Below are 19,804 nucleotides of genomic sequence, written 5' to 3' on the forward strand. Positions count from 1 at the left end.
CAAATTCCCTTTCCCCCCCCTTCCTGTCTTTCCTTTTTGGAGCCTCGCTTTCCCCACCCACCCACTCCCGTGACTTTCCTTCTCCTTCTCTGGGGTTCATCCACCCAGCTCTTTTGTATCTCTCCCTTATTTCTCACTCTGCTCATTTTCTTCGCTGCCTTCCCACTATTTTCCTTTTCCCTTGCCTCATCTCCCGGACCTGTGTCTCACCTTCTGTGACGCTAATTGCACCTGGCATTGAATTTTGATCAGTTAACCGACTAACAGCAGCAGACTGCATGTGTACATTGTTTGAACTTAACGGGAGGGACTCTGGCACATCCTGCTTTGCATATGCCCGGGTCCCCAGTGCCTAATGAGGTTCTGGTGTGGACAGGTGGGTGGCTAATACCTTGTGGTGGAATAAAGAAATGAATGGGGGCGCCTGGGTGGCTCAGTCGGTTAAGCATCTGCCTTCGGCTTAGGTCATGAACCCAGGCTCTGGGATCGAGCCCCGCATCGGGCTCCTTGCTCAGTGGGGAGTCTGCTTCTCCCTCTCCCTCTACCTGCCGCTCCCCCTGCTTGTGGTCTCTTGCACGCTGTCAAATAAATAAAATCTTTTAAAAAAAGAAAAGAAATGAACAAACACATTGCTGGTCAGCTTGATGGGGCCTATTATCCATAATTTCTGCCGCAGAAGAAATTTCTGGATCTTGAAGCTTCCAGACTCTATTGAATAGATGAGACTGGATGGATAGACAGATGATGGGTATAGAGGCTCTGTGTTGTTTATCACACGACTGAGTGAGAATCTCTGTGCTGCGGGGGAAAGGAATGCCTTTAGTAAGTCTGGGTTCTGGTCATGACTCGTCCACTGCGGCAGCCTCGCATCACAGAGCTTTAACCTCTCTCAGCATAAGGTCATTGGTTTGAAAGTGAGCTACCTTACCAGAGTATGTGAGAAGAGATGTGTGTAAAAGCAGTGTATGAATTACAAAACACTAGGCACGCAAAGCATCATCATGTTGCCTGTATTAATCATAATACAATTGGGAATTTAAAATTGGGATCTTCACATTACAAATACGTGATTTACTCTTTTTTTTTTAAAGATTTATTTATTTTAGAGAGAGAGAGCGTGTGAGTGGGCGTGCATTAGTATGGGGAGGGGCAGAGAGAGAGGGAGAGAGAAAATCTCAAGCAGACTCCCCGCTGAGCCCCTGACACGGGGCTCGATCTCACCACCCCGAGATCACGACCTGAGCCGAAATCAAGAGTCCAACGCTTGACCAACTGAGCCACCCAGGTGCCCCTGTGATTTACTTCTAAATCCATCTGTTGAAGGAATGTGTCTCATCATCAAATACTAAATGATGGCATGGACTTGAGGCCATACAGAGTAATTTATAGAAAAGCCCCTCGTTATAGGAATTTAGGACTAAAAGTAGACACACACACCAAAAAAAAAAAAAACAGTGAAAATATATATGCACTTGTAATAGCGAATGTTTACACAAATCGACACGATGATTTCCCTTATGCTGATTTTGATTTTTTTGATGGAAAGATGTCATTTATAGTGTTGTATTTTTGATGCAGCTGAGTTGTAGCATGCCCGTCCCCATGAGTTGCTTATCTCACAGTTTCAAAATTCAGAAACTTGAACTTCTTTTTTTTTTTTTTTTTTAAGATTTTTTTTTGTTTATTTATTTGAGAGAGAGAGAGAGAACACAAGAGGGGGGAGCGGGAGAGGGAGAAGCAGACTCCCTGCCGAGCAGGGAGCCCGATGCGGGACTCGATCCCGGGACTCCAGGATCATGACCTGAGCCGAAGGCAGTCGCTTAACCAACTGAGCCACCCAGGCGCCCAGAAACTTGAACTTCTTTTGTTTAGTTCACAGATTGTGGGAGAGAATGTACTTACTGCATTCATCAAAGATGTTAATTAAGGTCTTTCCTCATTAATTTTCTTCTTTCTGCAAAACGTTGGCCCGCTCAGAATAGAGAAATCGTTCAAACCCATCTCACTGAATTGAGTCATGGTGAGTGCATCTCACCATGTGTTTCCGACCCTCCCTGGGCTCCTCGGATTGGCACGTGGACAAGGAGAGGGTTGATCCGGAGCCTCCTTTAATGTTCCCCTCTTCCTGCCTTGGGAAGCCCCCCATCCTGTGCGTCCCTTAAGTACAGTTCTAGCCCTCTTCTCCTCTCATTTCCACAGGCCATGCAGGAGGCGCTGGTGGACCTTCCCGAGTGGTATGGAATAAAAGGCATGCAGGCCCACTGGATCGGAGACTGTGTGGGCTGCCATCTGGACTTCACATTGAAGGTGAACGAGCAAAGCCTCTCCGTTGATTAAAGCTCTCCAATCCCCTTCTCCGGTTTCAGAACTCACCGAGCAAACCAGCAGCAGCATCTCAAACGTTGCTGTAGCCACATTTTTACAGTGCAAAGAAACAGGCGAAATTGATTTTAATAACATATCTTTAACCCACTGTATACCAAAAAATGATCATTTCCCGATGTGGTCAGTAACAAAGGTCTATTAAGGAAACAGCTGACGCTCAGGTTTTCGTACAGAGTCTTTGAAATCTGTGCTCTCTTAACACTTACAGCGACACTGGCCAAGGGTTCCATCACCTCTTACTGCTACTGGCCATCCTGCTGGTCGGCGCGGATAGAGAGGGCTTCTGTGGGTCCGTGAACTCCCTGAGGTGATGTGCGGAGGGTTGTGTGGACATCTTCCTGCACAGTGGGCCCAGAGCTCCGCAGGGTTTGTGTCACAAAGCAGGTTAAAAGCCAGCAAGCCAAGGCTGACACCATCTCAAAACGGGGTGCACCCGAAGCTGGGGAGGGTCATGGGCTTACCCAGGGTTCAGAAGAGCCTACCTGTGTGGAAACACTGCTCAGAGGTCACTGCCGAAGGCCCACCTACTCTGGAAGGTGCCCCCCAACCTTTTCTCTTTGTCCCTGCAGACTGGATAGTTGTTGTTTTGCTGTTTTGCTGTTTCTTACCTGGGTGGGTTCTGGGTTGTTTTGTTTTGTTTTTTAATTCTTCTGGTGTCTCCTTCCAGTCAAGACTTTTGTGCCCTTAGCTCCAAACTCATCCCTCACCTTAGGCCAGACCTTTAGAAGGAGGGGACAGCAGTCAAGAGACAGAGTTGACCTACTTTTCTAGACTTGTACTGACAGCCATCCTGGGGTCTGCTGAGCTCCCGCTCCTTGTCACAGAGCTCACGCTTCCCTGTGCCGTCTCCTCACGAACGCGATCCCCCTCACTCCCAACTGCAGACACGGGAAGGCCCCCATAAGGGAGCGGGGACTTTGAAACCTTTGAAAACCAAATCCTGAAATGACCAAATTCTGTCACCACTTTCCTGAGATGGTGGTGAGATTTCTGAAATTCAGTCCCGCTGCGACTTTGGTTCAGGCTCTTAGGGCTGTCTCGTTTTGGGTCCTGTGCATTAGACTGGGTCGGGTCCCCGTGTCACAAGGCCTTTGCTTCTCAGCCAGGGTGAAGGCTGTGGGTCTCTGAGCAGGTCGACTCCTGTACATGGAATGGCTTCCACATTTTCTCCCTTCCCCAACGTTTTATTATGAAAATGTTTCTGTCTCCGTTCCTGGACCCACCTGAAAATGAGATGTCTCGGGGGAGGGAACACTCTCAGTCCAGCAGCTACAGGACCATATGTGGCTGGGCCTGTGGGGCCCTAAGTCTGGCTCCACAGGGGACCCCTAACCAGCCCTAGGGCCACGCTCAGTCATGGCCTCGGGTGTCCTCTCTTTCCTCTTCAGAACGGTTTTAGCCCCAAGGACTGTTTTTCTGGTTAGAAAAGCAGATGCCTTTATTTTTTTAATATACCTTAAATCCTGGAGGGAAGTATAGCTCCTTTGTCAGGACAGAAACAATATAACATTGATAGTTATTTTTGATTCGTGAACAAAGGAGCCAGGAAAATGGGGGAGGCATCTTTCTGAGCATGCTTTGACCACCTTTGATTTGGGGCCGCCAAGTACACCTGGCGGTGGGCACCACACTGAAAGAGGAATGGTGATCGTCTTCTCTCTCGCCCGTCTCTGCCCCTACCAGGGGCCATCTCAGGGCCCCACATCCCTGGGGCTGCAGCCCGGAACCGTCCCTGGTGTTTGGGCTTGAGGAGGGGAGGGAGGAGGGGATGTGGCCCGGGAGCACGACAGCCCCGGAGGAGCCCTGAGGAATGAAATGGCTCTGCTTTTACCTGCCAGGTGGATGGTCAAGTCACAGGAGAAAAGCTGACCGCCTACACAGCCACCCCCGAGGCCATTTACGGCACCTCCCACGTGGCCATCTCTCCCAGCCACAGACTCTTACATGGGCACAGCTCTCTGAAGGAAACCTTTCGGAAGGCACTCGTTCCTGGCAAAGGTGAGCTGGCGAGTTCTAGTTGGACAATCGAGCAGTTCTCAGGTTCAGTCTCTTCCCATATGTCATCCTGTGTGATTTGTTCTTCGCCTGAGCCTGACTTGTTAGTTTTTTATTTTCAAACAGGATAAATGAGAGCTTTGAAAATGTTGCTACCCCCGGTTTCGCTTTGAGCGACTTGTTTGTCGGCTTCTTGAGTTTCTGAGCGAAAGCTCAACTCTTTCTCTCTAGATACAATCTAGACTTCAAGTTCTTTCTGACAGGAATAGCATCTTCTGCCTAATTTATAATTCCATCGTCAAATAAGACTATCCTGATGATGGCGACAAGGAGGAAGCCAGTGAGAATCAGAGGAAGCATTTTCAAAAACTTCATCGTATTATTTTAGACTTCCCACAGTAATCTGAGCAGCTGAACAGCGTCCTGCTCAGCACAGGCCTTCAGTCAGTGGATCCAGCTGACCTGGAGTGGGCACAGCAGGTGTTACTGGTCAGTGAGGATTTGGGGAGGCCTGTGCATTAGTCAGGACGCTATGGTTGCAAGCAACAGAATGCATTCCCTGGCCAACCCGGAGAACAAAGGGAACCTCCTGGAGGCTGTGGAAAGCTTGCTGACTAGCAGGAACCAGTCTGGAAGACGATCTGGATCAGGCAGCTGTGCGGTTTTGGTGGCAAGAGCTAATAGACAGTCTTTTGAGTGCCACTGACTGAGTGAATCTCAGGGTTTGGGGCACTTGGTCTGAGATTCCTGTTGCAGGGAAACTGTCTGAATGGTATAACTGAGGCCCATGGCCTTTTTCTTGGGCAAGGGAAGGTCAGGCACCTTTCTTGTTAGACCACCAAGACTAGATCCAGTGAGGAGGGGTCGCTTCCTGAAACAAACCCAGAGGCTCTTATTAGAGGAAGGCAGTATGGACCCTGGGCAGGCAAAAGGAAGTCCCCCATCAATTAGAAGTAGGTCTCTGGATGGGGCGCCTGGGTGGCGCAGTTGGTTGAACATCTGCCTCTTGGTTTCTGCTCAGGGTCATGAGATTGAGCCCCACGTTGGGCTCTGTGCTCAGCAGAGTCTGCTTGAGATTCTCTCCCTCCCTCTCTCTTTCTCTCTCAAATAAATAAATAAATCTAAAAAAAGAAGAAGAAGAAGAAGTAGGTCTCTGGAGAAATGTAAATATTTCTATATAAATCTCATCTTTATTTTCTTTTCACAGACTGTAAATTTCAACCCAAAGAACACAGTCTGAGTTATCGGGGTCTGTTTGAATTATTTGACTAACAAAAATGGTTTGTTTGGTGATATAAAGTGTTTTGGGTTTTTTTTTTAATTGCTATTCTTAAAATAACCAGAATGAAAGGTTTCCTGGTATAAGGCTGGAAAGATAGACGATGTCATCCCAACTTACCTCTGCTAAAGACTTTTTTTTTACTTATTTGACAGAGAGAGAGAGAGCACAAGCAGAGGGAGAAGCAGGCAGAGGGAGAGGGAGAAACAGACTCCCCACGGAGCAGGGAGCCCGATGCAGGGCTCGACCCCAGGACCCTGGGATCACAAGTGCCCTGAGACTTTTTCTTTTTTTTTGAGATTTTATTTATTTTGGGGCGCCTGGGTGGCTGAGTCATAAGCATCTGCCTTTGGCTCAGGTCATGATCCCAGGGTCCTGGGATTGAGCCCTGAATTGGGCTCCTTGCTCCACGGGAAGCCTGCCTCCTTGTGTTCCTGCTCTCTCTATCTCTCTCTGTGTCAAAAAAATAAATAAATAAAATCTTTTAAAAAAAAAGATTTTATTTATTTATTTGAAAGAGAGAGAGTGAGAGAGAGCACAAGCGAGGGAAGGGGCAGAGGGAGAAGGAGAAGGAGGCTCTCCACTGACCAGGGATCCCAATGCGGGGCTTGCTCCCAGGACCCTAGAATCATGACCTGAGCCAAAGGCAGACGCTTAACCAACTGAGCCACCCAGGTGCCCCTCTGCTGAAGACTTTTAATTGCTTACTTCCAGCATTGAAGCAAGGTTCAAATCAATGAGCACTTAGGAAGAGCCTGCTGGTGCTAAGCGCTCGGGGACACACAGAGGACCAGTCCCCCGTCCTGCCCCCAGGGGGGCCATGACAAAGGAGAGCCAGACACGTGTGTGATTCACTCTGGCCCAAAACAGATACCACTTGCTGTCATCTCCTGTTGTTATGTATTGAAACAGAAAAAAGACATGTGTTAAAATTTCAGTGTTGTGCTCATAAAGTCCAGTGTAGCTATCTGTTTTATTTTCCACTTACTCAAAAGAAGAACTGGATTCTTTTCAACTGTTTAGTTGAAAGGGAATACTCATAGTTTTTACTCTCATGAGCATTTTGGGATTCCTTGTGGGCTGTGATGGTTGAAGAATATCTAAAATCGAAAAACTAAAAAAATGTAAACATCTAGCCCTTAGATTTTGTTTTCTTACAGTTAATCTGGGGACACAAATTAAAATGAGGTAATATTAACAGGGGCTTCATGAGACCGTACATTATGAAAGATGGAGCTCCTGACATGAAAGGCACTGGATAGATTCCAAATATTTTGATATGTAAGAAATTAAATTATTTTAGCAAATGCAAAGAGTGATGTTTTCATGATCATTTGGGGCATTGGCACCTCTGACTTGTCCCATCATTTCATTTTAGCGCTGAATGGCTGGCTAGCTTTATTCTCACCTCTTTTTAATAATCTCTGAAATAATTCCAAGTGGAACATTACACCTGGCTCTGTATTTTCCACTTCTAATTTTCAGAGTAGAAATATTCTTTTTGCAGATGTCAACTTATTCAAAGTCTCAAGATTAATTTGCACGTCAAGTCTCTGGATTTTGACATGTGGCATTAGTTATGGAAGGCCAGTATGGTGCCTTGAGTGTAATGTAGTTTTTCTAAAAATCAAATGAAAATCATCCTATGATTATGGATATATGCCTTCTTTGGCCTTGGAGGTTACACTTTAAACCTGAGCGTTGTATTGCTGTTGTCATTTATCATTGCCGACTGGCTCCAGTCAGACGGGCGGCTTGATTTTTTTCCTCCAGTGTCAGGTTTTGAGGGTGACTAGTGACCGCTGAAAGCCAGGGATGTGATGGAATGTATCACTTGCAGGAGGTTAAATTCTCAAACATGGGTTCCTACAGCCACTAAGTTGGTTTCTGCATATCAGCTCCCGCGTGGGCACAAGATGGCCAAGGTTCTGGTCCCAGAGCCATCCTGTGACTTAAGGAAGGTCACTTCACCGTTGTGAGTTTGGCCTTCCCAGCCAAGTGGGCGGGGTGGTTGTGGGGGGCCCTGCGGGGACAGAAGGGGCCCTGAGTAGCTCAGAGGAAGACGGTGACACCTGCGGATAGGGGCTCATGCTTGGCAGAGGTCAGGCAGGAGGACCAGCAAACCATGGGTTAAGAGACAGTGACGATAGAAGAACAGTGCTTGTCAGAGTGGAGGGGCCAGAGCAGCTCCCAGACGTTTCTGGAAGGCAGCAAGGGCAGAGGCTCCAGGGACGCTGCCCTGATTTCTGGCTGGGCCGACTGGGTTGCTGATGTTATTGACTAGAAGCACTGTGTTTTGCTCAGCCCCCTGTAATTTGGCATAGATTCCTTTAAGAGAGCAAAAAGTCAGGTGCTTCCCCATAGAGTTCTGCAAACTGAGTTTAATTTCTATCATTCACGTTGCCTCCTTCTCTCAGCTGACCGCCTCTGACTTAAGTCGTGTTATGTAAGCTCTGACTTGATGGGAGCTAGAAACCATAAAAAGCATCAATAGGGAAATATCATCGGAGTTCTAGAAGCTGTTCTGTCTTTTTCCTGGCGTCTTTTCTTCCATTTCTAATATTAAAATAATATTCAAACCCTGAGGCTTTGGAACCACACATTTCGGCTCTGAGTCACCAGCGGTCTCCACAGGACGTTTATTGCCGAAAGGGTAAGTGAGGTCTCCCTAAAGGGAACCTCAGAACCCCATTGTTACTGCCACATCAGAGAGCCTCGTCTCCCCAGGAGCCCCGGAGCATTAAATAATTAATTGCTTACTCCTGTCCGCCCCCTTTCTGCTCTGTATGTGTGTGGGGATGGGATCCTATAGGTTATAGTCTGTTCTTTAATCAAACTGTTCCCTCTGCCATCCTTCCAGCACATGCTAATAGATGTTATGTGGAGGGAGGGGCCTCTGCGCTCCCATAACCTGGATAAACAAAGACGAACAGGTTTCTGTGCTCCTGGACTTCTCACAAACTTTGCCGCGCCATTGCGCACTGTGACTGTGTCCGAGAGCAGGTCACATGACACTTCCCACACTCCCTTGACCACACAACCCTGGTCCCACAGAGTATCCCTGCGAGGATCACTGCTTTGCTGATCACTGAACAAAAGCCACCTGTTTGTTTTTTCCAGAAGGCACGAAAGACAGGCCTGCTCTGCAGTGGGGCCCCGAGGGCAGAGGGCACCTTTGGGCCCAGAGCAAGGAGAGCAGCAGAGGGAGAGGGAGAAGCAGGCTCCCCACTGAGCAAGGAGCCCGATGCGGGACCCGATCCCAGGACCCTGGGATCACGACCTGAGCCGAAGGCAGACACTTAACCGACTGAGCCACCCAGGCGCCCCCAGTATATCTGAAGAATTATGCACAGTTTTAGGACATTTTTGTCACCCCCAAAGAGATCCCATATCCTATCCCCACTGTTTCCCCCAGCCCTAGGCAGCCACTGGTCTGCTTTGTCCATAGATTTGCCAGTTCTGGACATTTCATATAAATGGAATCATGCAGTATTTTGTCCTTTTGTAACTGGCTTCTTTGACTTAGTATAATGTTCTCAAGGCTCATCCATGTTGTAGCCTGTGTGAGTACTTTATTCCCTTTTATTTCAGAATAATATTGTGCATTTTGTTCATCCATTCATCAGTTGATGGACATTCTAGCTACTTTCTTGCTACTCTGAGTGGTGCGGCTGTGAACATAAGTACAGATTTCTGTGTGGACATATGCTTTCATTTCCTCACGTATGTGTCTAGGAGTGGACTTGCTGGGTCATATGGTAGCTCTGTGTTTAACTGGTTGAGGAAGTATCGGAGTTTCCCAGAGCAGCTACACCATTTCACATTCGCCCCAACAGTGTACCAGGGCTCCGATTTCTCTACATCTTTGCCAGTGCTTGTTATTGTCTGTCTTTCTGCTGATGATCATCCCAGTGGGTGGGGAGTGGTGTCTCATGGATTTGATTTGCATTTACCCAATGGCTAGTGATGCTGAGCATCTTTGCACGTGCTTGTTGGTTATTTGTGTATCTTCTTTGGAGACAGGTCTATTCAGACTCTCTCCCCATTTTTTAATTGAATTGTCTTTCTGTTGTTGATTTTTTTTTTTAAGATTTTATTTATTTGACAGAGAGATATAGCGAGAGAGGGAACACAAGCAGGGGGAGTGGGAGAGGGAGAAGCAGGCTCTCCGCTGAGTAGGGAGCCCGATGCGGGGCTCAATTCCAGGACCCTGGGATCATGACCTGAGCCGAAGGCAGACTTTTAACGACTGAGCCACCCAGGTGCCCCTCCGCCTTCATTCTTTTGCATGTGGTCATATTACCTTTTTTTAAAAAAATTATTTATTTGAGAGAGAGAGAGCGAGAGAGCACGTGTGAGCAGGGAGTGGGGCAGAGGGGGGAGGAGAGGGAGAGGGAAAAAATCTTAAGCAGACTCCTCACTGAGTGCAGAGCCCGATGTAGGGCTCGATCCCACTACCCTGAGACCATGACCTGAGCTGAAACCAAGGGTCGGATGCTCACCCAACTGAACCACCCAGGTGCCCCAGTGTGTGGTCATACTACTTTTTAGTTCATGTTCCCACAGAAACGTATCTTAAAGAAAAGACAGCTTCTGTCTTTATGTTTTGGTTTTCATATAATATGATTTCAGAAAGTGGGGGTTTTTTGTTTGTTTTTAGGCAGGCTTCACAATTCTTTTTTAATCCATACATAATATTCTGTTAACTCGATGTACCATCATATTCTCAGTCTTCCCTATGATGTTGAACATTTGGCCTTCTCATGTTTGGGGCTGTCACGGACATAGCTGCTATCCATATTTATATCCACAAAGCTCTTTTCCTCTATAGAATTACTTCCTTAAGAGACATTCCCCAGAGTGGGATTTATGTGGTCACAGGTTATGAACATTTTTCTAGTTCTTGTTACAGGTGGCTTTTATTGGTTTTGGAAAGGGCTATGATCGGTTTACAGTGCTGTATCCAATGATACACAAATTTCAGTGCAACTTCGCAAGTATTGATGGTACCCTTCTAAAAGTTTTTGCTAACTTATCAGATATAAAATGATAATACTTCCAGATTACGTTAATTTCTCTTTCTTCTTTTTTTAAAAATTAACTTGTGTTTTGTAAGATCCAAGTGATATATGTATATCACACGAAAAGTGAGTTGTCAAAGAGTATCAGCAACAGCAGGAGCTTCCTTACCCAGCCACCTCGAATCATTTTAAGTATGTGTTACTTAGGGTGTAAGTTTGGTGGCTACGACAGAGTCCTGAAAACACAGTGACTTAAAAAGATAGAAGTTTATTTTTGCCCACCTGAATCTCAAAGCAAGTATGACAAGTCTGCCCTGTGAGTCAGTCATGGCCAAGGCTCTTTTCTGCCTTCCCACTCTGTCCTTCAAGGGTCTTACCCTTACCTATGTGTTCTGAGATGTTCTGCACTTCATCTGCATTGCAGTAAGTCAGAAGCAGGGAAAGAAGGGCATGTTCCTTCCCTCTGAGAGCATGCCCTAGAAGTTGCTTCTGGACATACCCCAAGGCCACGCCTAGTGCAAGGGAGGCTGAGCAGTGCTGTTGTGAGCTATGCAGACGTGTGTCCAACTAAATGTTCTGTTGCTGAATCAGAAGGTGAGGCAGGGGGCGCCTGGGTGGCTCAATCGTTAAGCGTCTGCCTTCGGCTCAGGGCATGATCCCAGGGTCCTGGGATCGAGCCCCGCATCGGGCTCCCTGCTCAGCGGGGAGCCTGCTTCTCCCTCTCCCGCTCCCCCTGCTGTGTTCCCTCTCTCGCTGTCTGTCTCTCTCTGTCAAATAAATAAATAAAATCTTTAAAAAAAAAAAAAAAAGGCGGCGAGACAGATCTGTGGTCGACTGTCGGTCTGTGCCACAGCTGTTTCTATGGTTCAGACCTCCACGTGTCTGTATAATACGCCTACCCTGTTCCCTCTCAGTTCACCAGTTCTCGACATTACCCTGCAACTTTTACTCGTGCACCACCTCCCCTCATCTTCCATCCTCTTCATCACATTTTATCATAATTGCAGACTTTGCACACATACCTGTCATCTTTGAGAAGGGGCAGTACGGAATCAGAAATACGGGTCTCCATTTTGAGAAGTGTCCGCACTTAAGCAGCTCAGGGCAGCAGGTGCTTCCCAGCCTTGGGACCATGGCTGCTACTGAACCTCTGCCTTGGAGACCCGTTTGGGTTATATGTCACTCTGTCCCCACTGTAACCTGTCTTGTGCTTCCTGACCCCTGCAAGATGAAAGAACAGAAGAGCTGGCTTAGATGCCTACAGAGCTTATCTTTCCCTCTTTGAAAAGAATACATCTTACTTCCTGGGCATATTTTAACTTTGGGGTTTGTAAAACATCTTTTAGATAATTATATGAAGTCGTAAAATATGGCGAATATAAATAGATTTGACAAATTATAACTGTTGTCAGTTGCTTCTGTTGCAGTAAGCTCAAGTGAACTCACTAATTGTTTACCCCTTTCATCCCTTCTTCCTTTGGGACTGTGTTTGGGTCTTCATGCTTCCATTCCTGTAGATAGTCATTTAAGTATTTTATTATGACCACATGAATATCGTTCACAACTGAGCCAAGTATACTATGATTCCATTTTCCTTTTGGTAATATACTTTCTGTTTTGCCTCAAGTTAATGATGTCCTTATTTTTTTTCATTTGCTTTGTGTTCTTTGGATTTCTAAGTCTTCCCACACCCTCCCAGAGGCTCTTTTAAAACTCCTCTCAATATAGTTTTCTACATATTCCAACCTGTCATATAATGTATTGATGCTCCTTTTTCCCCTGAAGATGCTTCCTGGGCCCTCTGTCCTGCACAGGCCTGACCTGGTCACTCTCCAGGCCTCTGCTGCCCATCTGCCATCCTACGGCTTCCCTCTATCTTTGTTCTGAAAGTGTCTTGACCCTCTTTTCTTTGTTGGATCTTCTGTTTCCTAGATCCCATTTCTGTCTCTTTCTTGATTTACCCCTTTGTTTTGCTGGAACACATCCTCCACTGTCCTAAAAAAGGGTAGGTGGGAAGAACTGTCCTGTCTTCGTGTGTCCAGAACTCTCCTGCTCTCTGCTTAGTTATTCTCTACTCTCCTCTCCACTTCCATCTTCAGGTGCCAGGATTTGGAATTCCTGACATTGCTTTAGTCACCATAGATTTTTGTGTTGCTTATTCTTCTGTATATTTGAGGTATTTTTCAAAAGGAAAAGGAGTGGCGGGACCATCTTTACTTTACCATCTGTAAAGTAAATATGCCATTTCACTTCTTTGGTTCTGAGCATAGATGAACATTTTTGTGTACTTGTTTAATCTTTTGATTTTCTGCTGGTGTGAATTATCCATTAATACCTTCAAAGAACAGATTCTTTAACAATTAGCACAAACACAGAAGTCCTCATGCTTATTTTTCTCACTTGTCTCCTCTGAGACTCAGATGGTGTTAGTACCCCAGCTGTCACTCGCTCTCATTTTCAGATTGCCTCACGCCCGTGATGGCTGTGAACATGCTCACCCAGCAGGAGGTCCCTGTCGTTATCTTGGCCAAAGCTGACTTGGAGGGCTCTCTGGATTCCAAAATAGGTAAGTAGCTATTAAAATATAATCAGGATAATATACTCAGCAGGCTTCAGATCAAAATACCAGCCTGTTGCTGTCAACCGGAAGAGCTCACTGCTGAGTCCACGGTCTGTTCTGCCTCTTTGGGAAAATGATAGGCCCCTTCATGCATCCATTCCCTATTTAAGAGCTACATTTTGAAAACATACCCAGTATACCACACCTTGCTACTTGCTCTTGAGAATAATAAAAAGTGGCCCACAGATCTGGCCAGTAGAGCTGGTTGGTGAGACTCATACATGTGATACGGGGAGCAGTACAACTCAGATGAAATCTGGTTTCAGAGCTCGTAGAACCAACCACAACTGCAGAGATGGGGATTCTGAGCACAAGTGATGGACTGGGCTGGGTTTTGGTGAAGGCTTGAGGAAGTGAACTTGAGCCCTCTAGGGAAAGGACCCTGACACAGCAGTCAAGTGGAAGGCGCATTTAGAACTGTGCATTGAATGTCCTCTGCAGCTTTGCTCATCCCTGGGAGTTCTGAGGTGTTGTCACCTAGCAGAGGCCGGGGGTGAGCTGAGGACTGAGAGCTAGTGACAGCCCGTCCAAGATCCGCTCTTCGGATGGACCCAAGCACCCCTCTTCCCCAACATTCCCGCTGCAGATCCCAGCCAGTCTCAAAGTGCCAAAAGCCTGCGGAGAAAGTTCCTTCTCCACTCTCGATTTCCTGGTACCCAGAAGAAATAGCATTTCTTACCGAAATCATGTTTTCCCTCCTGATTCCCAGATCAGTTTTGACAAAAGTGATTTGAAGAAACATCCAAACAGAAAATGGATATTAAGCCATTCAGGTCATTCCCTTCTGACCATTTAAACCTAGAAAGGGTGTTGCTTAAGGGAAATAATTCCTTCCTTTTTTTTTTTTTAAGATTTTATTTATTTATTTGACAGAGAGAGACAGGGAGAGAGGGAACATAAGCAGGGGGAGTGGGAGAGGGAGAAGCAGGCTCCCCACAGGGAGCCCAATGTGGGGCTTGATCCCAGGACCCTGGGATCATGACCTGAGCCAAAGGCAGATGCTTAACTGAATGAGCCACTCAAATAATTCCTTCTGTTATTTTTCTGTATTTCATAATTAGTAAGATTCATTAATACAACCAGGCAAGATAGGCAATAAAGGAAGCTGTTGTTGATGTGGATTTTTGCTTTTTGGGGGGGGGGGGTGGGACTGTATTTTGAGTCAAATTACTGGCACAATATTGAAAATTCTGAAAGAAAAAAAATCTGATTTTTTTTTGGATGTGCATGGAAATCATTTTCCCTGTGGTCTTGATTTCCCACAGTTACATTATTAACATTTTCTAAGTTATTGCTTCTTGACTTCCAAGAACAAGCAATAGAAATAAAAAAGAGAGAAAGCAGTGTTTTTGCCATCCCACCTGCACGTTACAGATAGTTCACATCCTGCTGAGCCCCACATAACCCACACTGTGGTCCACAGCATTCTTTATGTGGCCAAATAAATTTTTTGGCCACAGTGTCTCCATTTGAACATTTCTCCTGGTTACTCCAAACCATATGCTTTGGGAACACAGTGAGTGACTCTCTTCCCTTCTTGACCATGAACACCTTCCAGTAATACTGCTTGCCCTTTGTCCTCACCCTCCCATATCCTTCAAGTCCACTCCCAACATTTATTTGCCTTGTTAGATGCTTTTTTTTTTTTTTTTTTGGTCAGTAATCTCAGATGGAACACCACAGAACTTTCCATCATACCACAGAGCTTTCTGTCTTGCCAAGGAGCTTTAGAACATGTCTCCCAAACATGAAATAACCCTCGTCATCAGGCGCTGTTCCAAATTTCACGGAAATCTGACTTCAGCACTTTGTGCGTTGTCCTTAGTCTTCCTGCTCAGTAGCCACGGAACGTGTTGTTTCTGCAGGGACACCAGCAGTTTTGACAGCGACCCGCAGCAGGAGTCCTCCACCAGGGGGCGATTTTGCCCCCTCCTGGGGGGGGGGGTGGCATGTGGCAATTTTTCAGTCCTTTTTCTGTCACTTCCGGGGAGTGCTAGAGACCAGGAGCACTGCCCAGCATTCCTGCGATGCTCAGCATAGCCTCACAACGATGTCGTGCCAAGATTGAGAAAGTCTGCCCTGCAGACCCAACCACCGACAAGCTTGTTTTGACGCAGAGCTGAAGCTGAAAGTCGGCCTTGGCCCTTTGGATGAGCGACTCACTTATGCTCAACTCCCATCTCAGGCATGTGTGGGCTGAAGAAGAAATTTCTATTCGGACTGCACGTATCATTGCCTTTGGGAACAAAGCATAGCGTGAGGAAACACAGTTCCCAGCTTTCCACTTCGGGACTGTGTGGATTTTTCTAGGGCGCCAGCAAATGCTGGAGCCGGCAGCCGTGCTTCTCAAGAGAATGCCGCTGTCCTTGGTCCCTGAGGGAATTCAGACAAGAGGCTTGTCCAGATGCTTGCGATTCACGATTTCAGTGACAAAAGCCCCCCAAATCTTATCTTTTAGAATCACAACTATTTAAAAAAAGAAATGAAGCACAGGATAAAGACTGAAAGGAAATCATGCCGACATAGTAAGCTGGTTGTATGAGGGTGGGGGGGGAGGGTGTTTCTCCAAGACTGTCCTCCATTTTCCCAAGGAATACACTGCATTTTTAGAACCTCTGTAGCTAAAAGAGAGTCTCCCTGAGGAGGCTAAAGCCGAGTGTCAGTGCTGTCCGTTATTTTGTGACTTGGGTATTTGCAAAGAAGGTGTTCTGTGTTTCTTCCCCTCTGAATAGGAATTCCGAGCACCAGTCCAGAGGACAGCACCTTAGCCCAGACCCTGGGCCTCCCCTACTCCGAAGTCATTGAAACTTTGCCGGATGGCACAGAGAGAATGAGCAGCTCTGCCGAGGTTGGTTCCCCGTGGCACAGGCCTAACAGCTTCTCCAGTCGTGACCTTGACCTGGGTTTGATGAGACCTTTTCCTTCAGGTGCAGATTCCAACCTGCCATTTCACTCATCCCCACACCTCAAGGTCTTGCAGCCTCGTTTTATAATCTGTGAAAACAAAACAATATTCTTTTTCAAGATCTAGAAATTTATCAACTCTAAGTCAAGCCCAATCCTAGAATAGTATGGTTATCATAGTCACTATATTTTGGGAATCTTCTGCTTGGGGAAAAAAAATAAAATCTCTCTTCCAGGAAAACAGATTCCTTGGGAGGGTGACCAAAATTGGCTGTTCTTCCTAGACATTTCTATTCTCCCCAGATGACTGACTTGTTTCCTCCCAAATTTGAACTCATGTATAGAAATGAACGCCAAAGTTGAATCACGCTTATTTATTTGGGCCAGGTTCTCTCTTGCCAGGTGGTAGATCTGGCAGGACTTGACCTCAGCCTTGCTCTTGACCCAGGCCAGGAAGTGTGATGGAAGGGGTAGGGTGAGGGGCGAGTGGGAAACAGCAGAGACAGTGCTTCTCAAACCTAAGCACACCCCAGAATCGGCTGGTGCCTTGTTGATACACACACACACAGAGTGCCTCGCCCTCGACCTGGAGATTCTGATTCAGCAGCCCCAGGTAGAACCCAGGAACATATATTTCTAACAAGTTTTCAGGTGCTGCTACTGATCCAGGATCCACATTTTGAGAATCACCAGCCCAGAGCCTTGCTACTCAAAGTCCGGTCCCTGGACCTGGAACACTGGCATTACTGGCCCCAGCCTGGGTGATCTTGAGTCAATTAGACCTGAAGATCCAGGATTTTCAGGTTTGGGATTATGTGGCTAGAGGATATTTTATAGATATGTATATAGATAAATATATAAAAAGAATGAGAGTATGGCCAGGTTTTTTCCTTACCTGAGTGACAGTGTTTTCTGACCTCACATTTGTGCCTTCACAACCTAAATGGTAGTAAGATGCTCTAAGTTGTTGAATCTTAAACCTTTTAGACTACATTGGAGCAGACTCCCTGGAGGTGTAACAGAGCCACACCAAGGTGCTCGTACGGGAGCCCTCAATATCTCTCTGAAGAGCAAGAAAGGGGACACTCGTGGCCAAAATTCGGCTTCTGATGTGCCCAGAGAGCTGCCCACTCCTTACTATAGGACTGACGTTAATTATGCTCCCTGGCTTCCTCAGATCACTTCAGGCGGTCTGTTGAATCCTCCCCTGGCTCTCGACTGAATGTCTAGGATAATGAATTCTTTCAGTGGATGGAAGGAGAACAGGTGGTAAAAGGCTCCCGTCATCTGTGAGCTTCAGGAATGTAGAGACAGTGATAACGTGGAGGAGGTAGCCTTTCAAGAGAGCTTGCGATCATTGTGTCCCGTAATTATATGAAGGTGGGAGTGTGGAGCATCGAAGATGCCTCCCAGAGGGTGCGTGCATCCTTGGTAGCAAGCTGTGTGTGTGCCTCAGAAGACACTGCAGACCCCAAGGAGGGGGCTGCTTTTGGTAAACATCGCTATACTTACATCTTTATGCCTCAGGATTGTAAGCTCCTTGCGGGCAGGGGGCAGAGCATCTTTATCTTTGTGCCCCCAACGTCTGGCCGAAGCCTGGCACTTAGTAGGGATGAAGTCCATCGACAGTGAACCAATTCCAGGGTACCCACGATCCCCTGTTGGCATTCCGTGCTGGCTCAATTCTCATCATTAGCTTGGTTCCCTGAAAAGCATCAGGTGAAGAGAGAAATTTCTCTTTTCTACTTTCATTGTCTTGCTCTGCTCTCTATAAAATGGGCGCATTTAAATATAAAAGGAGTGGTTCAGGTCCATCCAGCTATGGCCCCAATTTGTTCCCCTGCTTGCCAAATTACTTCCGCTGTAGGATATTGAATTTTCCTTCCTGGATTATTTTTTCCCCCAACAGGGGACTCGTCATTAGAAATACATATCATGCAGTTCTTTGCTGGCAGCTCAGTGCTGAGAGTTGATGATCCCTGTACTATCTCGGGGCTCAGGTGATAAGGAGAGCCACAGAACGAGGACCGGTTTGCCCGTGAGACACGGTGGACACAGTGCTTTGGGGTCACGGTACTTTTAGGGGTCCCCTAAAAGATGTTAATTTCTTTTAAAATCAGAGGGAAAAAATGGAATTTTTCGGGTCAAAATAATGTTCATCTTCTTTCAATACAGTCACAAAACGTAATTTTAATACTTCCTAAGGATGGGGCGCCTTGTGGCTCAGTCGTTAAGTGTCTGCCTTCGGCTCAGGTCATGATCTCCGGGTCCTGGGATCAATCCCACATTGAGCACCCTGCTCCTCAGGGAGCCTGCTTCTCCCTCTGCTTGCCGCTCCCCCTGCTTGTGCTCGCTTTCTCTCTCTCAAATATATAAATAAAGATCTTTATTTAAAAAAAAAAAAACTGTCCTAGGGAGGAAAGGGCCACAGAGGTGAAGGCACCTGGGGCTCGTAAAGTCACAACAAGGCTCTGCACAGACAACACACAAAAACAGCAATTTGGAGGGGGGGCGTGGCGGGTGACAGCTTGTCCTTGTGGAAGGAAGCATAGGATCTCTCTCCTTTCCCTCACAGTTCACAGGCATGAGCCGGCAGGATGCATTTCTAGCCTTGACTCAGCAAGCCCGGAAGAAGAGGGTAGGTGGAGACGTGACAAGCCACAAACTGAAGGACTGGCTGATCTCACGACAGCGGTACTGGGGCACGCCCATCCCCATGGTCCACTGCCCGGCCTGCGGCCCGGTGGCCGTGCCTCTGCAGGATTTGCCCGTGACCTTGCCCCACATCCCATCTTTCACCGGCAAAGGAGGCTCCCCACTGGCCACGGCTTCGGAGTGGGTGAACTGCACTTGCCCTAGGTAAGGAACTACCCGCCCCCGGGCCTTGGCGTGGTCTGTGGCCCTGGCAGCCCGGCTGCAGTTTCAGGCTCTCTGCTCCCTTTTTCCAGTGCTCCCACCAGCCTGGAAAGAATACTCTGGGTCTTTCTGTCCACTCACATCTTTACCAGAAATACCTGCCAACCGATGGAAAGCTGCACGTTTTCATCATGGCTTTGTAAAAGACCACTTTCTTCCATTTCATATTCCAGAGTGCTTCTTGGAGATGGGAGAAAAATGTTTTCTCCTCTCTGCCTTTGTTTTCCCACCTTGTCACTGATAACAGCGGAGATTTTCTTACACGCAGTAGAGTGGTAGCTCCGAGGGGGGCTGTGCGCTGGGGTTTCATTCTTTAAGACACGGAACATCTCGTTTTGGAGGTAGGATTGTGTTTTACTGTTAGCTCACTGGCGTACCTCGAATGATTTTTGGGATACCATACCAGCTAATTAAGCAAATAACCCAGCCCAGCTCCAGCATCTTCCTACTTCCTTCTGTGGAGAAGCCATTTTTTCTCTGCCTTATAGATCAGGATGAGGATGTTAAAATAATCTGGTCCAGAGCTGAGTTATGAGGTTGGTAGTCAGGTAACCCTAGTGCAGTTGAAAGGCCCAGGCTGGGAAGTCAGATAATAATGGACTCAAGTCTTGGCCCCCCCTTTAACTAGCCGTGTGACCTTGGGAAAGTCACGTGACTTCTCTGAGCTTCGATTTTCTTATCGGA

The 19,804-nt window shown here is 46.9% G+C and overlaps 1 protein-coding gene across 1 annotated transcript in view; it reads left to right on the forward strand.

The window, feature by feature from the left end:
- LARS2 (leucyl-tRNA synthetase 2, mitochondrial) overlaps positions 1-19,804 on the forward strand; it is a 127,353-nt gene that overhangs the window by 69,056 nt on the left and 38,493 nt on the right. The window contains 5 exon segments of the mRNA XM_081816539.1: positions 2,200-2,307; positions 4,224-4,383; positions 13,142-13,246; positions 16,033-16,148; positions 18,780-19,063. Coding sequence (XP_081672665.1) covers positions 2,200-2,307; positions 4,224-4,383; positions 13,142-13,246; positions 16,033-16,148; positions 18,780-19,063 — 773 coding nt within the window.

Source organism: Leptonychotes weddellii, chromosome 1 (assembly GCF_054177405.1).
Source record: "Leptonychotes weddellii isolate Sample4059 chromosome 1, ASM5417740v2, whole genome shotgun sequence".
Lineage (NCBI taxonomy): Eukaryota > Metazoa > Chordata > Mammalia > Carnivora > Phocidae > Leptonychotes > Leptonychotes weddellii.